Source organism: Spermophilus citellus, assembly GCF_964194105.1.
Source record: "Spermophilus citellus genome assembly, chromosome: 3".
NCBI lineage: Eukaryota > Metazoa > Chordata > Mammalia > Rodentia > Sciuridae > Spermophilus > Spermophilus citellus.
The window spans coordinates 1448401-1468907 of record NC_138184.1 but is presented as its reverse complement, the minus strand read 5'-3'; the positions used below and the strand labels follow the sequence as shown (position 1 = coordinate 1468907).

Genomic DNA, 20507 nt, shown 5'->3' with positions numbered 1-20507 from the left:
CGCCATCTTGGGCCGGCGTGAGGCGAGCACAATGAGCCGGGGGCCGGGCGGAACCACTTGCCGCGCGCGCGGGGGGGGGCCGGCGCGAGGAGGCGGTGCGCCGATGCCGCCCCGCCCGCCGCGCCGCGCGCGCCACCCCTGCGCCCGCGCGGCCCCATGGGCTCGCCCGTCCGCACGTGATCACGCAGGCACGCAGGCTCCTTGGCAGGTCCTCGGCTGCCCTCGCATGCCCCCGCCGGCCGGAAGCGGGGACCCCGGGAAATCCTGCGGGCAGGCCCGTCAGGTGGCGAGTTCGAATCCCGCCTCCCCACATCCCGCAATTTGCAACTTGAGTCCGTCTTCAGTGTGGAACCCCGAACGCAGGGGCCCACCTCAGCTGCAGGCACAAGACACCCTCAGTAATGCCGCTTATTCATCATTCTGTGTACCAGCCGCTGCACACTCAGTACTGGCCCAGTGAATAAAATGAGTGCCTTTCTACTTTCTTTTCTTGTGGGGAACTGGGGATTGAGCCCAGAGGCGTGCTACCACTGAACTGCACCCACTGCCCTTTTTGTTATATTTTGGGACAGGACCTCAATAAGTTATGGAGGCTGGCCTCTGACTTGCCATCTTCCTGTCTTGGCCTCCACAGCCGCTGGGCTGACAGGCTTGCCCCTGCACCCAGCTCAAGCATATTCTAGATGTCACCTTAAAAGTTGTCTTGTGTGAGAGGTGCTGTAGAAGAACCTAGGACCTCACAAGTTCTGGGCCAGTGCTCCACCACTGAGCCACACCTAGCCCCAAGAAGATATCTTAAATTTTAATGAGAGTAACATTCAACTTAAATCAGTGGACTTTAAGAGGTAAGCCTCTTAAATAAAGAATGATAGTAGGAGGCCCTTGTTTTGGACTGAGCTCCTGCCCTGGGCACCAACAGATCAGGTTAAAGCTCAAAACGAATCACTGTCTCTGAAGTTCACTAAGTTGTTATCTGACCTTCCCAGAAAACAGGAGATAAGAGCTCAATTTCCCCAACTGCCCGGTTTCGGTCAGCACAACCCTGAAGTCCCTCTGCCTTAGTCCTAATCTAATGAGAGTTATCTGCAAAACTAGGTGTGGTGGCCGCACCCATGGTGACCTCAGCTACTGGGAAGCCTGAGGCAGCAGGCAGCAAGTTGCAGGCCACTCTGGGCAACTGAGCCAGACCCTGTCCCCAGATAGAAAGGGCTGGGGTGTAGCTCAGTGGTAGAGCACCTGGTTCAGTCCCCAGCAGCACTCACACGAAAAATGAACTGCAGCAACCTATGTCAACTTTTTTTTTCTATTTTTATTATTTGGTACTGGAGATTAAACCCAGGGGCACTTTACCACCGAGCTACATCCTACAGAAGTGAGATATTCAAAGTGCAATTCATTTTTTATCTTGAGACTGGGTCTAAGTTTCCCAGACTGGCCTTGAACTTGGGACCCTCCAGGAGTCCCCAGAATGACAGATGTGGCCACTGTACCTGGCATACAAGGAGCATAGCTCGAGGTGACCTTTCCACACAGGGTCTTTGCTGGCTTTTCTTTCAGCTGTTACCAACCTATAAAACCAGTCTCCTATAAGCCAGGCTTGGTGGCCACGCCTGGCATCGCAGCCGCTCGGGAGGCTGAGACAGGAGGATCACAAGTTCACAGCCAGCCTCAGCTCAAAGCTGGGCACTAAGCAACTCAGTGTCTGTAAATAAAACACAAACAGGGCTCAGTGGTGGAGGCCCCTGAGTTCAATCCCTGGTACAAAAAAAAAAAAAAAAAAAAAAAAAAAAAAAACACTCCTGATCTTCCTGGGAAGAAGTGTGGCTGGGTTCTGGAATCCCAAACATGCCAGCCGATCTCTCCACCATAGTGATTTTATCTCTAGCCTGAGGAAGACTCTCTCCTTGACCAAACTTTGGGCAGGCTCCTCCCTCTTTTATGGCTTGACCTTGGGCTCCCAAATTCTTCCTTGTCAAGCCCAGGATTAAAAAAAAAAAAAAATCCTGCCAAGTCGGTTTAGCCAGAAACACTGGTCCTCCCTTGGGATCACTCTTCCTGTCTGATCAAACTCCTCCCCCACACTCCCCGGGAGACACCCCACCCCCCAGCCGCCTGGTGCAGGAGCCTGGTTCCTTGGGTCTAGCCAGAACTCCCCTCACGGCTGAGGCTGAGGCTTCCTCTTAGTAATTTTCCGCTCCCTGCCCCTTCTCTCTGCTCCTAGAGTATGAATTCCCAATTTTCCTGGTTGCACTCTTCAGAGTCAAACTCAGTCTGTGTCCCCCACAGCAAACTCCATCCCAACAGGACAGGCCCCCTCCAATCAAAGTCCTATGAACACGGGAGCCCCCCAGGGGAGTTGTGCCCCCCCCCCCCCCCCGCGGCGCTGCCTGCCATCCACTCTTCCCTGATGCCTGCCCTGCAGACTTGCCAGCCCACACAGTCACATGAGTCAGTTCCTTAAAATACCTCGTTCTATGTATGTGAGCAGCTCAGCTCTATTTCTGGAGGCCTGAGTCATGGCTGGGAACCGAGGCTTGCACTTGGGGGTATCTGGCTTCCAAGTGGCGCCTTCCCAGGAGGGGTGCCTGAGGATCACACCCTGCAGGACGGACCCAGAGTCTCAGCAGTGACAGGTGGGCAGGCAGAGACGTAGGTCCAGAAGGAGGGGGGGCCCAGAGGTGTCCTGCTGTAAGGACAGAGGTGTCCTGAACCCCCCGGGGACCCGGCTCCCCTTATGTGTTGGCACTGCCCATTTGTCCAGGACCAGCTCGGAACCTGGCAAAGAGCAGGCTCGAGGGGTGCTCATGGGGAAATGAGGGGCGGCAGAGTCCACTGGGAGATGAGTAGAGGGTCTGCAACTCCTTGGAGAAAGAGTGGGAGAGTCCAGGTCCCCGCGGGAAAGAAGATGAGGGGTGCTGTGGTGCGCTAGAGGTGACCCCAATCTCCTGTTAGTGCAGGAATGTTCAGAGGTGAGCCCAACCAGTCCACCATGGTTCAAGTGGACCCACTGGTGGTAACTGTGGGCAGGTGGGGTGTGGCGGGAGGCAGGCGGTCACTGGGGTGCCCTGGAGGGTGCCTCCCCCCTGCACCTCCCTTCCCCTCTCTGCCTCTGCTCCCGGCCACTGAGCCGAGCAGTTCTCTTCCTCCTCGCGCTACCTCACCTCCTGTCTCCCCCAGCAGTGGCCTTGGCCCGCCACAGACCAAACCTCTGAAACCATGAGCCAAAATAGCCTTTTCCTCTTCTAAGAGTTCTAATCAGGTGCTTCAGTCACAGCATCGCAAAGCTGAGGGACACAGGGAACAAGCAGGGAAGAGGGAGCGGACAGTTCTGTTGTCCAGCAAGGACACAATTATTTACTCTAGCTGGGCATGGTGGCACCTGGAGACCCAGCTTCTAGGAGGAGGCTGAGGCAGGAGGATCGCTGGAACCCAGGAATTCAAGAGCAGCCTGGGAAACAGAGAAAGACTCCTTCTCCAAACAACACAACAGCTCAGTTGACAGGGTGCGGTGGGTGGGGGGGGGGCACGCCTGTCATCCCAGCAGGCTGGTGAGTTCAAAGCCAGCCTCAGCAAAGGTGAGGTGCCAAGCAACTCAGTGAGACCCTGTCTCTAAGTAAAATATTGTCCTAAGGGTAAGCAATCGGGGCTGGGGCTGGGGCTCCGGGGTAGAGCCCTTGCCTAGCATGTGTGAGGCACTGGGTTCCAGTCTCATCACCCCATAAAATAAATAAAATAAAGATCCAAGGGTGAACAATAAAAAGTGTTCTTTGATCCCAGTGGCTCCGGAGGCTGTTAGGAGGATCACGAGTTCAAAGCCAGCCTCGGCAAAAGCGAGGCACTAAGCAGCTCAGTGAGACCCTGACTCTAAATAAAATACAAAACAGGGCTGGGGTGTGGCTCAGTGGACGAGTGCCCCTGAGTGCAATCCCTGGTACCCCCCAAAGTAAAAAATGTTTTGTGATCCTGGGAACTGAACTCAGGGGTGCTCTACAGCTGAGCCAAGCTCCCAGTGTAATGCCAGGTTCATGGGACCCCATAGACCTCCAGGAGCCGAATCTGATGCAATCACACAAGAGTCTTTATTGCACACTGGAACCTGGACTCAACAACCGTCCCAACGCAGCGGTCCCAGGGCGCGGGAAAGTCAAACAACAACTTTTTTTTTTTTTTTAACATTTATTTTTTCCAGTTTTAGGTGAACACAAAATATATTTCATTTTTATGGGGTGCCGAGAATAAAACCCAGTGCCTCACGCACACCAGGCGAGCACACTACCATTGAGCCACATCCCCAGCCCAAACAACAGCTCTTAACATTGATTAGCACATTCACTGGCGGGAACAAGGTGGGTAGGTGATTGGTTAGTACAAGAGGGGGATTCATTTGGACTGGTTTAAGCCACGAGGGGAGTACGTGCTGAACTGAGTGGTTTCCCAACATGTTATCAACCCCATAAACTACTGGGGGTCACCTGGCGTCCCAGGTATTTCCCTGTCTCATGCTGATTGGAGGTTGCCAGGGGGTTGCTATGGTCCCTCACCTAGCCTAGCTGAGTCAGGGACACCTGGCTCCGCAGATCTCTCCTGTTATTTGCAGACAAACAACTCAGCAGGGTGGGCACACCTCTAGGAGTGCTCTGTGGGTCTTTCCCAGGACAAGGGTCACGTCCCCTTCCTTAGGACAGGTCTTGCTCTGAGGTAGAGGCTGGTTTCTCAAAAATGGAGTCACATCAGTTTCTCATTAGCCCTTTTTGTGTATGTGGGGGGGGGCATTGGGATTGAGCTCAGGGGCCCTGGACCACTGAGCCACACACCCCAGCCCTCTTTTGTGTTTTATCTAGAGACAGGGTCCCACTGAGGAGCTTAGGGCCTCCCCATGGATGAGGCTGGCTGCAACCCGGGGCCACGCCGCCCAGGCGACCCTTCATTTTGAAACAGAGTTTTGGTGGATTGCCCAGAGTGGGTTCAAGTATTGGAATCATCAATAAAAAGGTTCCCAATGGGTCCCTGAGGGCTGCAAGGACAGCCTGGAGGTGGGGAGGTTGAGGAGGTTGAGGAGGGTCCACAGGAGGAGGAGCCAGGAGGGTCTCCAGGCAACACAGGCTCAGGTGGGGGATGACCAGGAACCCTGCAGACACAGGGCTGGGATGGCTGGCATCCCCCCCCCCCCAAGGACAGCCTGGAAGGCTCTAGAGACAAGGGTCCCTAAGCCCTTCAGCTTGGCATCCCCTTCCTAGCCTTGGAAACCAAGAGTCAGGGGGGCAGGCTGGCTGCCCACAGGCCTGGGGGTTAGCTCCCTCAGGAGTGGGCCACACTGGTGTCCAGGGGCCTCCCCCTCCCCCTCCCTCTTTCCCTCCCCCTCCCTCTTCCCCTCCCCGCTTCTGTCTCCCTCTCCCTCTCCATCCCTCCCTCCCTCTCCCTGCTCCTCTCTCCCTCTGTCTCTCCCTCTCTCCCCTCCCTCTCCCTCCCTCTCTCCCCTCCCCCTCCCTCCCTCTCCCTCTCTCCCCTCCCCCTCCCTCCCTCTCCCTCTCTCCCTCTCTCCCCTCCCCCTCCCTCCCTCTCCCTCTCTCCCCTCCCCCTCCCTCCCTCTCCCTCTCCCTCTCTCCCCTTCCCCTCCCTCCCTCTCCCTCTCTCCCTCTCTCCCCTCCCCCTCCCTCCCTCTCCCTCTCTCCCCTCCCCCTCCCTCCCTCTCCCTCTCCCTCTCTCCCCTTCCCCTCCCTCCCTCTCCCTCTCTCCCCTCCCCCTCCCTCCCTCTCCCTCTCCCTCTCTCCCCTCCCCCTCCCTCCCTCTCCCTCTCCCTCCCTCCCCTTCCCCTCCCTCCCTCTCCCTCTCCCTTTCCCTCTCGCCCTCTTCCTGCCTCCCCTCCCCCTCCCTCCCTCTCCCTCTCCCTTTCCCTCTCTCCCTCTTCCCCTCCCTCTCCCCCTCCCTCCCTCTCCCTCTCCCTTTCCCTCTCTCCCTCTTCCCCTCCCTCTCCCCCTCCCTCCCTCTCCCTCTCCCTTTCCCTCTCTCCCTCTTCCCCTCTCTCTCCCCCTCCCTCCCTCTCCCTCTCCCTCTCCCTCTCCCCCTCCTTCCCTCTCCCTCTCCCTTTCCCTCTCTCCCTCTTCCCCTCTCTCTCCCCCTCCCTCCCTCTCCCTCTCCCTCTCCCTCTCCCTCTCTCCTTCTCTCCTTCTCTATCTCCTAGGACTATCCCTCTCCTTCCAGGTCCCCTGCCCTCAACCTCTAGGACTAGCATGGAGCCCAGGGCCTCCCTCATGCCAGGCAGGTGTCCACCACTGAACAGGGCCTCCCTAGGTTGCCCAGGCTGCCCTTGGACTTGGACCCCCTGCCTCAGTGTCCAGGAGCTGGGACCATCCTGTGCATAGCACCAGACTCTCCCCTTTCTGCAGAGAGGCCCTCAGGGTGCCTCAGCCTCAGCCTGGCCAAGCTGGGCTCACAGCCCCCTGGCCCTGCCCCTCCCTGCAGGCACTGGCTTGGTGACCAAACCCACCCTGGTGTGACCTTGGGACTCCTCCCTCCAGCCCTCTGGCTGTTCCCTCTGCTCAGCCACTGACCACACCAGCTCCCCAGGGGCCCACCCTGCACTCTGATGTCCTGCCCACAGGGTGACCTTGGGTGAATCCTGTAACTTCTGAGGCTTATCTGGAAGAGTGGCCTGCCACACCTGTCATCCAGGCCACACAGTAGCTGAGACAGGAGGATGCCAAGTTAGAGCCAGAGTGTGCAACTTAGTAAGACTGCCTGGAAATCCAAACTAAAAGGACTTAGACTGTAGCTTGGTGATAGATCCTCCCCGAGTTCAATCCCCAGTCCCACACACACACATTGTCATGTCTCTGTCACCACCCTTCGTCAGATGTGGGGGGGTCTGGTGGCTTCTGGAGGCTGCTACAGGTTGAGACACTAGAACAGAGACTGTGATATGTTTCAATTCACAGTCTTGAACCAGCTGATATGATCTGAGGCCCAAACTTGCCACTGGATGTCCTCCAGGTGCAAACTGGCATCATTCCAAGAGGTGTGTGGGTGAAGGGCAGCCCTCCCTCAGCCCCACCCTCTCTGTGGCACTCCCCCTGGGAGCATCCATGCTTGAGAATACTCAGAGAGTCCAGGGGGCTCCTGTCCTTGGCTGCCCTGGAACTCAAGCCTCACCCCCCCCCCCCCCCCGTCTGAAGCTAAACAAGGTCAGGATCTGAAACAAGCGGTCCAGGGGTGTATTTGGCAGGACTGGGCAGGGCTAGAATCCTAGGCTCAAACCCTGGCCAAAGAGCGGGTGTTTCAGCACCACGGAGAGGTCCAAGCTGCCCAGGTGAGGCTGAGTGTTAGGTCAGTGGCAGTGACGGAGAACAAAGCAGCCCCAGGCGCCCAATCAGGCGCCAACAGAAATGCCTGTCGATGGTGGGATCTCCTGACTAACACCTGTCAATCAGCAGGACCCCTGGCCAATCCTGGCGTTCAGCCAACTCCCCTGACCAACTCCAACAGGACAAGGGACTCTAAAAACACCTTTTCCTGTCCCAAGCCCTTCCCTTCCTGCTGTAAGCCCCATAAAAGTCCAGTCTGGAGCCCCCATGTGGTTTCTCCTCAGACCCTCCTCCTGTCCACTCTGTGGGTCTGATCGGGTTCCGCCGGGGAGTGAGTCTCAATGAAGCCTCCTTTGGAGGCTTTTTTCAATCGGCCTCCTTTGGTCGATGCCCGCCTCGCCTGATCTGACACTGAGGAACTGGGCTCTCTTCAAAGTCCATGTCTAGTGCCCCCGGCTTGGACCTTGCCCACGGATGCCTTGTGGGCCCTGCCTGTCACATTAGGTTCTTTCTCTCCTTTTTTATTCTTCCTTGTGGTGCTGAGGACAAAACCCAGCCCTTCACCTGTGCCAGGCAGTGCTCTGCCCCAAGCCACGCCCCAGGCTTGAAAAGCTCAGCTATGGCCCCCCCCTTTTTGCAGTACTGGCATTATTGAACCCAGGGGCCCCCTACCACTGAGCCATACCCCCAGTCCTTTTTATTTTTTTATTTTGATACAGAGCCTCTCTAAGTTGCTGGGGCTGGCCTCAAACTTGTGATCCTTCTGCCTCAGCCTCCCATATGGCAGGGACATCAGGAGTGTGCATCTTGTCTGGCTGTTTGTACATGTTTCTATCTTTCCAAAATTCCATCTGCAGGTGACCTTGACCTTGGCCTATGGATTGGTAGTCCTCCCTCCCTGCCAACATGCTGAGAGCCATTGCCAAGTAGGAATGACGCATCGAAATTTCCTTGCCAGCGTACCCCATGTTGCTGAGAGGAAGGACTCGTGGAAATGGACTTGCCTTGGACATTCGCAGTGACATTGCATGTATGCTTGAGTAAGGTGACCTTGCTCAAGGACCAGGGCGGATCCGGGTTTAGGGCGGATCAGGTTTTAGGGAGTATCCCGTGCTTGGGTTTAGGGCGGTTCCAGGTTTAAGGTGTACCCTGCTGGGAATAGGGCATATCCTGCTGCCTCAGGCAGCCCAATCCTTGAGTTCCCGTTGAGTTCTCCTGGGATTCAGAAAGTATTTGGGATTCAAAGCCTGGTGGAGTATGTGAATTTTGCGGCAGAACGCGGATTTCCCCAGAACGTGTTTGTAGAGGGCCGGTGTGAGTTCGGGAATAAAGAATTGCGTTTTGAATCTACAAAGCTGTGAGTGGCTCGTGATTCTGTGCCCAGCCAGACTGCGGCACCAACAGAGATGCACCCAGGCTTCCTGTCTTGCCGAGGGGGAGCTCACTGTCTCCAGGAGGAAGCAAATGATGCAACAGGAACACAGCAAGAGGGATCTCAGAGGGATCCAGGTGACCCTGGACCCTCATCTGCCAAGTTGGCTTTTGCAGCTCGGGTTCCTGCCCTGCCTCCAGGCGGTCACTGTGGGCAGTGGTGGTGGAGCACATGTAAATAAGGTCATGTGCTTCAGCACCTTCTTTCACAGCATCTGGCCTTAATACCTCCGCGGAGGCTCATCTCACCCACTGTTGAAATGGGTTCACATGTGCTCGGCAAGTGCTCTGCCACGGAGCCACAAACCCAGCCCCGCGCCAGTTGTGTGTGTGTGTGTGTGTGTGTGTGTGTGTGTGGCTGGGGACTGAAGCCAGGGCCTCCACAGGCTAGGTAAGAACTGTGCCGCTGGATCTGGGTTTCATGGTCTGTGCGCAGCCTCATCTCCTTCCTTCGCAACACCTCCCAGAGCTAGCTCTCCCGGTTGACTCTCCCTGACGTACTAGTGGGCTCCTGGGTTTTGCTTTTTGATTTGTTGTGTTTTGGGTCCTGGAGATGGAACCAAGTTGCACCTGTGCTGAGCTCCTGCTTTGCGACGCTTGGCGGAGGGGAAACACCCAGGTGTGTGACTGCCCCTTTCTCCAACTCCACCCACGGCGAAGCCTCAACAGTGGGTCGAAGTGAGCCTCCACGGAGGTATTTATACCAGTCGCTGGCAGACCGTGGGGACTTAGCAGCCCGTTCCCAGAGCCAGCTGTTGGGTGATATCCACGATCTCTCCAGCCACCTCTCCACTGAAAAGGCCTGGACCAACCCAGAGCTAGAGCCTAGGGCAGCAGGGCCCAGGGGCGCCTTCCATGTGAGCTGGCCTGTAGAGGACAGCAGCAGTGACGGTGACAAGAGCCTGAGGTAGCGCGTCTGTCACCGTAGCCTGCGCTGGCTATTACACCAGGTGTCACCAGTGCCTTCTTGGTGAGAGTTGGAGGAGTAGAGAAGTTTAAGATGTGGGATTGAACTTGGAAGCGGGGGTCTGGTTCAGGGACCTCACTTCTCTGAATGTGGGTTGTCAAGAGCAAATGGAAATGAACGTCGCCAATTTGTCACAGATTTCAAAACAGAACTCCTGGGGGGTGTGCCATGGGCACTCGGGAGCGCTGGCCAGGTGACCCTGACCAGGCCCTCCGGAGCCACCAACGTCACCTTCCTCCACTCTTCCAGCCCCACCCACCTCTCTCTGTGCCGCACAGGCCAAGCCTCTTCTGTCCCCTCGGTCTGGACTAGTTTTCCAAAGCTTCTCCTGGCGGGGACTTTGTCTTTCAGCTCTGTCCGTTGCCAAAACTGTCCACGGGCGATGCTTCCCGCGCTGCGGCCAGGCGGGTGGATGCACGGGCGGTGGAGGGGCTGGACCCGGTGCAGGAAGGCCAGGGGGTTCCCAGGTGCGGCTCCTCCCGTCCCTCGGCCGGCCGGGGCTCTGTGCCGGCCTGGCTATCGCTGCCCTCTGCTGGCTGCCGTGGGGGTTGCAGGCAGCCGCCGGCTCCGGGTTAAGAAGGAATCGGGTCTTTTGGAAAATGTTATTCAGTCTTCCTGCACGGAAAAAAAAAAAAAAAAAAAATTAAATTAAAAGAATAAAATAAATAAAATAAAATAAAAATTTTAAAATTCCTTTTTTCTTTCTTTCTTTCTTTTTTTTTTTTTTTTAACTCAGGGGCACTCAACCACTGAGCCACATCCCCAGACCTATTTTGTGTTTTATTTAGAGACAGGGTCTCACTGAGTTGCTCAGTGCCCAGCTTTTTGCGAAGGCTGGCTTTGAACTCCTGATCCTCCTGCTTCAGCCTCCCAAGCCGCTGGGATGACAGGCGTGCGCACCGCACCAGGCCAAAATATTTCTTCAGCCCCTATTCATACAACACACAGAAAAGACAAAGCAGCCCTTCTTAGTATGTGTGCCCCGGTGGGAAGAAGTGATACAGACCAATAATAAACCAAATAATTAGTCAACAAAAAAACACAGACAAGAATCCAGCAGGGAAGGGAACAGAGAGTCTGGTGGGGACTTTCCTATTTATTGCACACCTGGGGCCTCCTGTCAGGCAAGTGCTCTCCCCCTGAGATGCACCCCCACACCTTTCCATTTTATTTTGAGACAGGGTCTTGTGGTTGTCCCATCTGGCCCCAGACTTAGTCTCCTGCCTCAGCCTCGTGAGTTGCTGGGATGACAGCGTGTGCCACCACACCTGGCCTGCACAGTGCCTCTGTGGACTTCAGAGGTGGCTCGCTCCCTTGGGCTCTCCCTCACCACCTGCCAAGCGGGTGGAGGAGGGTGAGGCCCTCTGGCCGCCTGCTGGTGCTCTGGTGCTCTGTCCTTCAAAGCCCTCTGCTGCACAGGCTCCAACTGCATCCCTGCCACCCTCCCACTTCACTCCCCCCAGCTCTCCCTCTCCACATGCCTAGAATGGCCCCAAGTCTGTGGGACACCTGTCGCTCCTTGGCCTTCACTCTTCTCCTTTCAAGAATGTGCCTCATCCTTTGGCTCTTACACCTGTATCATGGAATGGCATCGTGAGGGGGAAATACGAGGAATAACCTCTCTGTCCACTGATAAGTATCTAAGAAAAGGATGATATTGCCACTAAAAACAGAAAACCAGAGCTGAGTGCAGTGGCACACGCCGATATGCCCAGTGACTTGGGAGGCTGTGGCAGGAGGATTCCAAGTTGGAGGCCAGCCTCAGCAACTTACTGAGACCCTGTCTCAAAATAAAATAAAAAGAGCTGGGGCTGGGTGTAGTGGTACATGCTTGTATTTCTGCAGCTCTTGGGAGGCTGAGAAAGGAGGATTGAAAGTTCAAGGCTAGCCTCTACAATTTAGTAAAGCTTTAAGCAATTTAGCAAGACCCTCTCTCTAAATAAAATATTAAAAGGTTTGGGGATGTGGCTCAGTGTTTAAGCACCCCGGGGGGTTCAATCCTCCCCCCAAAAAGCTGGAGATGTAGCTCCATGGTAGAGTTCCTGCCTAGCATGGCCACAGCACTGCAAAAGATAACAACAAAAACCAAAAAACCACAAAGCATTATAAGCCATTGCACACAGACATGGATATGAGATTTCTTTTCTCTTTTTTGTGTTACTGAACTGAGAGGTGCTGCATTACAGAACTCCATAGCCATTTTTTTGGTTTGAGACAGCATCTTGGTAAGCTGCCCAGGCTGGCCGGGAGCTTGGGACCCTCCTCCTGAGTTGTTTGGTTACAGACGAGCACCACCACGCTGGACTTAATTTTATTTTTCTTTTTTTGGTACTGAGGATTGAACCCTGGGGCACTTAACCACTGAGCGACCTTACCAGCTCTTTTTATTTTTTATTTTGAGGCAGGGTTTTGCTAAGTTGCTTAGGGCATTGCCAGATTGCTGATGTTGGTTTCCAAATCATGATGCTCCTGCCTGAACCTCTCCATTGCTGGGGTTACAGATGTATGCCAACACACCTAGCCCGTTTAAATTTTTTTTAAATACAAAGAGTCTTGTTATGTTGTCCAATCTGGCCCCAATCTCTTGGGATCAAACCATCCTCCTGTCTCAGCCTCTGGAGCTGCTGGGACTACAGGCATACACCATTGTGCCTGATTTGTCTTTATATTTAAAATGGCTAGTTTGTAGTTGAACCAGTCTTTATGAAATCCATTCTTATGTTTTTTTTTTTTAAATCTTTATTTTATTTTTATGTGGTGCTGAGGATCAAATGCAGTGCCCCACGCAGGCTAGGTGAGTACTCTACCACTGAGACCCAGTCCAGCCCCATTCTAATGGGTTTTGATTTTTTTTTTAAGAGAGAGTGAGAGAGAGAGAGAGAGAGAGAGAGAGAGAGAGAGAGAGAGAATTTTTTTTAATATTTATTTTTTAGTTCTCGGCGGACACAACATCTTTGTTGGTATGTGGTGCTGAGGATCGAACCCGGGCCGCACGCATGCCAGGCGAGCGCGCTACCGCTGGAGCCACATCCCCAGCCCTTGATTTTTTTTTTTTTTTTTTAATGTGGCTGTGATCCGACCAGGTGTCCTGCACACTAAGCAGGTGCTCTATCATCAAGCAGCAATCCAGCCATGGACTTTTCGTTTTATTCTGCTCTTTGGTTTAACTGTATTCTCGATATAATTAGTCCTATTTGTGCTGCATCTATATTATCCGAGTTTGTGGCTGGCTCTTCTACTTCCCTAAAGGGGTATCCCTAGGGCGGGCACTCGGTGTATCTTATTTCCTGTTGCGTCCGGTGCCCCTTCCTATGCCTGGCACACAGTGGGTCCTCGATGGATATGTATTGAGTGAGTTACTTGCGTTGAAGCTGCAGCTCTGGCCTCAGTTTCTTCCTGTGGGCACGTTAGTCCTGTCCTGACCGATTACAGTATTTTGTGAGGCTGCAGGGGACGCAGGATGGGTTCGCAGCATGGAATTTGGAGGTTCTCAGGAAGCGTCATCTCTCGGATACAGACTAGGCGGAGCTAGGTTCTTTTCCAGGAACTGGACGGTTGAACTCCACGTGGGCGCCCGGCCCACCAAGGCTCCGCCCACCACAGATCACGCCCATATCTGTCACTTAGCCCAGGGGCGGGACCAGGCGGACCCCCGTTTCAGGGGCGTGGCTAGACACGGAACGAGGAAGTGCCTGGAGTTACGTAGGACACTGACCAATGAGAGGGCAGAGCCTGACCCGGAGGGGGCGGAACCATGCAACCGAAAAGGGCAGTTTCGCCTTGCGATTGGGAGGACTGTCGTCGTCAGGGAAACGGAGGCGAAGGGGCGGGGCCGAGGCGGGGCGGGGCTTCCTCAGAGGTCCCGGCTGGGACCCGGCGGCCGCCGTCAGCTGACCTGCCGCCATCTTGTCCGCCATTTGCCAGCGGCTAGGCTCCGGAGCGCGGGCCTTTGGGCAGGGGGTCGTCGCCGCCGTCCCTGTTCACGGACCGCGCCGCCGCCCTGGCCTGGGCACCTGTCCCGCCGCGGCGGCCGGCAGCGCAGTGCTCCGCGGGCGGCAGGCGCGGTTCCCGGGCCCCCGCACGGTGCCGGGCCGCGGACCTTCGGGGGCCAGAGCCCGCGGGCCGCCGCGATGGCCCTCAAGATGGTCAAGGGCAGCATCGACCGCATGTTCGACAAGAACCTGCAGGACCTAGTCCGCGGCATCCGCAACCACAAGGAGGACGAGGTGAGCCGGCACAAGCGGGGTGTCCGGCCTGGTCACCGTCCCGGCTCTGCCCGCCCTGCCCACCCGGCCGGCTCAGCCTCCAGCCGGTGCCCGCGGCCACGCTCCGAGCTCCGGCCCCGCCTGTCCAGGGGCAGCGACGCTGCACGTCCTCTCCCTGACCAGCCTCAGTGTACCCCTGTGCTGCGGTCTGCGGACCACCTGGGGCAGCAGTGTTCCCGAGGCGGCGGCCCGGGCCCTGCCGCAGGGTGGCCAGCCTCCCGGAGCCTCAGTTCGCCCCTCGGGGAGATTCTGCCCCCTCCCCTCGGTCATTGCACAGAGACCTCGTGAGTTTCCCTACACAGGCGAAGTTGTGGGGCTTGGTGTCTGCGCCCAGGAACCCTGGGGACTCAGGAGACCCCTGATTCTCATGGGGACTCTCCTTGGGAGCCGGAGGCAGGGGATCGGAGGGTGTCCCTTGGAGAAATTCCTGGATGGGGAACCGTGTCCAGGTCGCTCCCTGGGGCCAGGCTGGGGACACTGCCAGATGTCAGGGCCTTGCCTCTGGGCCCAAGCTCCTAGGGCTATCCCTTCAGCCCCCATAAGGGAGCAGCCAAGAAAACTCTGGAGTGGGAAAGCCAGCTTCAAACAGGAACCAAACCCAGGGGTGGAAATGGTCTCCCAGAAGTGAAATTGTAACTGGGCATCATTGCCTTCCCTCCCCTCCCTTCCCCCAACCTGTGACCTAGATTAGGGAAGAACAGGAACATGGAGTGGCCACCAAGCGGCTGGCTTCATTGAGGAATGCCCAAATAGGAGGGTTAGGCCCTGCAAGCCCAGGTGCCAGATATGAGCTGGTCTGCTCACTGGCGTGTGCCCGAAGGAGCAGAAAGTCAGGAACTCACTCCAGGTGCCCTCAGCCAGGCTCCTGGCTGGGAACCTGAGGTCTTGCGCCTTGTTGCTCTTTCCCAGAAGCTTGTCACCTGCTGGGCAAGGAGCTGGTTTCTTCTTCTTCTTTTTTTTTTTTTTAAAGAGAGAGTGAGAGAGGAGAGAGAGAGAGAGAGAGAGAGGGATAGAGAATTTTTAATATTTATTTTTTAGTTCTCGGCGGACACAACATCTTTGTTGGTATGTGGTGCTGAGGATCGAACCCGGGCCGCACGCATGCCAGGCGAGGAGCGCGCTACCGCTTGAGCCACATCCCCAGCCCCTGGTTTCTTCTTAACTGTACACCATCCTGCCTCTCTGGGTGCACCTTGCTCTGCATCCTCAGCACCTGGCTGCTTGGTGGCTGTGTGAGCAGTTGGATGCCGTCCTCAGTTCTGTTGGAGCTGAAGGAGTAGCTGTTTGGCCTGCGGTGTAGATACTGAGTGTGGCTAGCCAGATTCAAAGTGTGTTCACACCCTCAGGTGGCTTTTTCTGCCCCGTAGGATCTCCAGGCTCCTGTCCCTCCATCCCACTCTGTGGTTGTCCCTGGTCAGCTTGTTTGGCAACCCGGAGGGTGGACCACACACTCTCTAATGAGGGGAGTGGTGCCCCCCACCCTGGTGCTGGGGATTGAACCTAGGAGTGCTCTGCCACTGAGCTACACCCCAGCCTTTTTATTTCTTATTTTTAGACAGGGCCTTGCTTAGTTGACTGGCCTGGTCTCCAACGTGCTGTCCTTCTGCCTCAGCCTCTTGTGTAGTTGGAATGACAGGCATGTGCCACTGTTTGGACGGTATTTTATTATTTTTTGAAATGGAATCTTGCTCTGTTGCCTAGGCTGGTCTTTTTTGTTAGCTTGTTTGTTTTTTGGTGCTGGGGATTGAACCTAGGTGTGCTCTACCACTAAGTCACCTCCTCAGTCCTTTTTAATTTTATTTTGACACAGGGTCTTGGTAAATAGCTGAGGGTCTCACTAAATTGCTAAGGCTGGCTTCAGACTTAGTGACCCTCCTGCCCCAGCTTCCCGATGCTGGGATTACAGTTTGACACAGGGCTCCAGGCTGGTCTCAGACTTGCAATCATTTGGGCTCAGCCTCTGGACTAACTAGGAATACAGGTGTGGGCCACTGCACCAGAAAGGGGCCTGGGTTTGCTTGTTTGTTTGTTTGTTTGTTTGTTTCTTTGTTTTTTGTGGTGGTACAGGGAATGGAACTCAGGGACACTCAGCCACTGAGCTGCATCCCCAGCCCTATTTTTATTTAGAGACAGGGTCTCACTGAGTTGCTTTTTGATAAGGCTTTTTTTTTTGTAGTTTGATAACATGCCTTTATTTTATTTATTTATTTATTTTTGGGGGGTAGTTGTAGATGGATAGAATGCCTTTATTTTGTTTATTTTTATGTGGTGCTCAGGATTGAACCCAGTGCCTCATCTATGCTAGGCGAGCGCTCTACCACTGAGCTTCAGTCCAGCCCTGAGGCTGGCTTTGAACTTGTGATCCTTCTATTTTGGCCTCCCCAGCCCCTAGGATTACAGGTATGTGCCACTGTGCCTGGCGCGGGCCTGGTTTTGAGGGAGGTGTGCCTTCTTTCCCCAGTAGCCTTCAGCCCCTATGTTGTGGGTCAATCCCAAAGTCTTGCACACACTTTGCCACTCAGCTGGACCCTCAGTTTGGAGGCGTGTTTCTTCATTTAGGATTGATAGGAACTGATAGTGCCTTTTCCACAGACAGGGTCCTCATCAAATGGAACACTGGTGGTGGACATGATTTTATTTATTTATTTAGTTGCCAGGGATTGAACCCAGAGGCATTCAACCACTGAGCCACATCCTCAGCCCTTTTTTGTATTTTATGAAGAGATAGGGTCTCACCTAGTTGCTTAGGGCTTTGCTAAATTGAGGCTGGCTTTGAACTTGTGATCCTCCTGCTTCAGCCTTCTGAGTTGCTAGGATTACAGGTGTGGCCATCGCGCCTGGCTGGATGTGCTTTTATTTTATTTATTTATTTTTATTTATTTATTTATTTTAAAATATTTTAATATTTATTTTTCAATTTTTGGTGGACACAACATCTTTATTTTTATTTTATGTGGTGCTGAGGATCGAACCCAGCGCCCCACGCATGCCAGGCAAGCACGTTACCGCTTGAGCCACATCCCCAGCCCTATTTATTTATTTTTAAAGAGAGAGTGAGAGAAGAGAGAGAGAGAGAGAATTTTTTTTCTTTTTTTAAAGAGAATTTCAACATTTATTTTTTAGTTATTGGCGGACACAACATCTTTGTTTGTATGTGGTGCTGAGGATCGAACCCGGGCCGCACGCCTGCCAGACGAGCGCGCTACCGCTTGAGCCACATCCCCAGCCCCTGGATGTGCTTTTAAAGGATGCAGGGCCCAGCTGGGCGGGGTGTTCTCAGAGTCCCAGGTTTCTGTGTACCTCTGTTGACTGGTTGACGTGTTGGATGATCCTGGCAGGACCTGTGGAGTCTGGCTCCTGGTTCCTCAGAAGTCCATCCTCGTGGTCTCAAGGGCATTCCTCCAGGGCTCACAGATGCTGGTGCCACAGCCCTGGGCAGCCGCAGTGCCTGTTCCCCCTTTAAAAAGTGGCTTCCTCCGGCTGAGGCTGGGGCTCAGTGGTAGAGCGCTCACCTAGCATGTGTGAGGCACTGGGTTCGATCCTCAGCTCCACATAAAAACAGATAAATAAAATAAAGGCCTTGTGAAAAAAATTCTTAAAAAAACAACAACAAAAAAAAAACACGCCCTCCTCCTCCACTGGTGCTTTTCTGTTGCCGTTGCCCCTGAGCAAAGACGCCGGGCCTATGCCTCCCCTGAGTGTGCGTCTTCCCAATAGAGCTTCCTTTTGGTGGTAGGTGTTGGCTCCGGGAGGCGGGCAGCACCTCCGACAGGTGAGCAGCACCTCTTCTAGGCTGCCTCAGCCGCTCCGGGCAGCACTTGTGTGGTCTGGGGTGTGCGACACGGGGTTCCACGCAGAGCTGGGCATTGCTGGGGATTGGGGCAGGTCTGCTGCTCCTGCCCGCCAGCCCTCCAGCCCTGCAGCTTGCTGCAGTGTGCAGGCAGACCCGCCGCTCGGGCTTGGCAAGCCCCCTCTGACAGGCAGCTTAGTGGGGTCAGGCAGTGCCATTTGCTCTGCCTGACAGTCTCAGGCTGGTGGACCAGCTCCTCCAGTGTCCTCCCAGGTCAGCGAGGGCGTGTGTTGATCAGGGCCAGTGCCTGTCACTCCGTGGCCTGGTGCCTGGCTCCTGCAGGCTTCCAGCACCTTCCCCTGCCTGGGCGTGGTCTCTTCTCTAGCCCCTTTGGGTGGCACCCAGGTGCATCTCCTAGGCCTCCGCCCCAGAGGGAGGTGCTGGACCCTGGCTTGTCTGTGCCTGGTGTACTGGAGTCCGTGCCGCCCACTGTGCTCCAGCCAGCGATTGAGTGCACAGCAACCCTGAGCAGGCCTCTGGGACCCCAGGCCACCCTGGCCTTGTTATATTCCCTGTGACCGCAGGTGCAGCCCCAGGGGATGCTTTTGTCCCGTCCTTCAGAGAAGTTGCCCCAACCAAGTCCAGGCATGGACAGCCCATGTTGGGGCTGCTGCCGGGGCCCTGGATGGAGCTTTTGCTTCACGTCCACTGGCCCTACTCCCCAATGGGCTACCAGCGACTGTCACCCTGGGTGGAGGGCACACCCGCTCTCGTGGTGTGGCCCTGTGGTGTGCCTGAGCCTGTGCGTCTGCCCCTCACCCTCGTGGGTCTCTCCTGTCACAATCTCTAGGCACTCTTGGTGTCTCTATTGTCCAGCTTCTTTGCTTAGCCTGGGACTTGAGCCTCCCTGAGGCCATGACTCCTTTTGCCCACCTGCCTCCTGGCGCAGGTGCTGCCTGTTGTTCGGGCCCTGGGCTGGGACTGGCTCTGCTCACCCACTGGGCCCTTCTGCCTTGCCTGGTTCCTCCAGGCAGGGCCTCTTTCCCTGAGGCCCCAGGCGTCGGGCTGCCTGTCTGTCTTGAAGGTGGGGCCACCTCTGTCTCCTGGCTTCTATGCTGCAGTCCTGGAAGCGTAGCCCCACAGTATTGGTCTTTCCCTGCCCTGGGTCCTAGGTGACATGACTGTGGTCAGCTGAATGCTAGTCCCCACAGGGGGCCTCGTGCTGATCCTTGGAGATGTAGGTACATTGCCTCTGGGTGCAAGATAGGCTCAGCGAAGGACCTTGAGCTGGGTCACCCTGGTCATCTGGGGCCCAGGGTCACCACAGGTCCTTAGGAGAGGAGACGGGTGGGCGGAGTTAGAGATCCGGGAAGATGCTGTGCTGCTGGGCCTGGTGCTGGAGGAGGGGCTCGACCCAAGGGCTGAGGGGCCTCTGGGAACTCAGGAGGGCCTAGCCTTGCCACACCTGGATCCACCGAGGCCTCTTCCGGAGTCGACACTGAGCAGGTGAGAGCCACTCTTGTCTACAGTGACCGTCTGACGGAGTGCGTCAACCTGACTCTCAGGTGGACACGGCAAGGAAGGCCATCTCTGGGGATCGCAGAGCTCCAGCGCCACAGTCAGGACGAGGGAATCACTGCGCTTCCGGGTCGCCAGAGCTCCCAGGCCAGCAGTCAAGGGGACGGGGGTGTGTGTTGCTGGCCCCAGCTGGCCATGGCTGCTGTGGGGCATCTGGTGTCACCACTGCCTACAATCGGTGCTGTCCTGTAGAAGTGGTGCTAACCATGTGAGCAGGTTCAAGCGTTCTAGTCGCCATCTTTTTAAAACACAGAAGCGGGCTGGGTGCAGCTCAGTGCTGTAGCGCTTGCCTGGCATGTGCGAGGCCCTGGCTTGATCAGCCTGCAGGACAGACACACGCAGCAGGCAGGGTTGATGGAAGAAGGACCCACCTGACCCGCACCGCCCTGAAGATCCCACCGAAGCTGTTCTGTGTTGTCTGGTCCTGGGCCAAGGGACCTGTGTGTCTCTGCTCCTCACCTGTGTCAGTTCTGCCCCCATGTTGCAGTTCTTGAGCTGGTGTGGCCAGGGCTCCTGTGGGGAGCTGCAGCTGACACTCAGCGTGCTCTGCCGTGGACCTCTGGTCACTGGTATCCTCTCCCTCCATGCCCCCCCACCTCATCTCAGTTCTGGCTCAGAGCAGGTGTTCTGGACTTACCCATCTTGCTGTCACCTTCCCCCAGAAGCCTGGGTCACCCCACACTTGGAGTGCAAAGTTGGTATCCCCATCCCTCTGCCCTCTCTCTTTTTTGGGAGGTGCTGGTTACTGGGGATTGGACTCAGGGTCACTCAACCACTGAGCCACATCCCCAGCCCTATTTAGAGATAGAGTCTCACCGAGTTGCTTAGGGCCTCGCTATTGCTGAGGCTGGCTTTGAATTTGTGATCTTCCTGCCTCAGCTTCCCAAGCCACAGGGACGGCAGGAGTGCATCTGTCTTCTGTCCTCCCTCTTTCCTGGTCCTTTGAAAGAAGAGCAGAGCCCCGCCCTGTGCCCTTGACTCCTTTGCTGACCTGCAGCATCTCTTCTGTTCCTCCTGTGTCCCAGGCCTCCTCCCTCCTGCCCTGTACTTGCCTTCAAAGCCCTGGGTGGGTCCCTGCTGCCCTGGGCTGGACTTTCCAGCTCCCCTGTGCCAGCTTGTGGCCTGGAGCGTCCATCCCTCCTTCCCAGCACCCTAGGCCCCTCAGGCCGGGGCTG

General features: G+C 55.8%; 1 protein-coding gene across 2 annotated transcripts in view; it reads left to right on the top strand.

Moving 5' to 3' along the window:
• The first annotated feature begins 13590 nt into the window (after positions 1–13590).
• AP3D1 (adaptor related protein complex 3 subunit delta 1) overlaps positions 13591–20507 on the top strand; it is a 39543-nt gene continuing 32626 nt past the window's right edge. The window contains exon 1 of one of the 2 annotated variants that reach the window (XM_081287014.1): positions 13591–13925. In XM_081287014.1, the coding sequence (XP_081143140.1) occupies positions 13830–13925 (96 nt within the window). In that variant the 5' untranslated portion in view covers positions 13591–13829. The remainder of the gene's footprint in view (positions 13926–20507) is intronic. The other variant, XM_081287016.1, reaches the window with a different exon arrangement.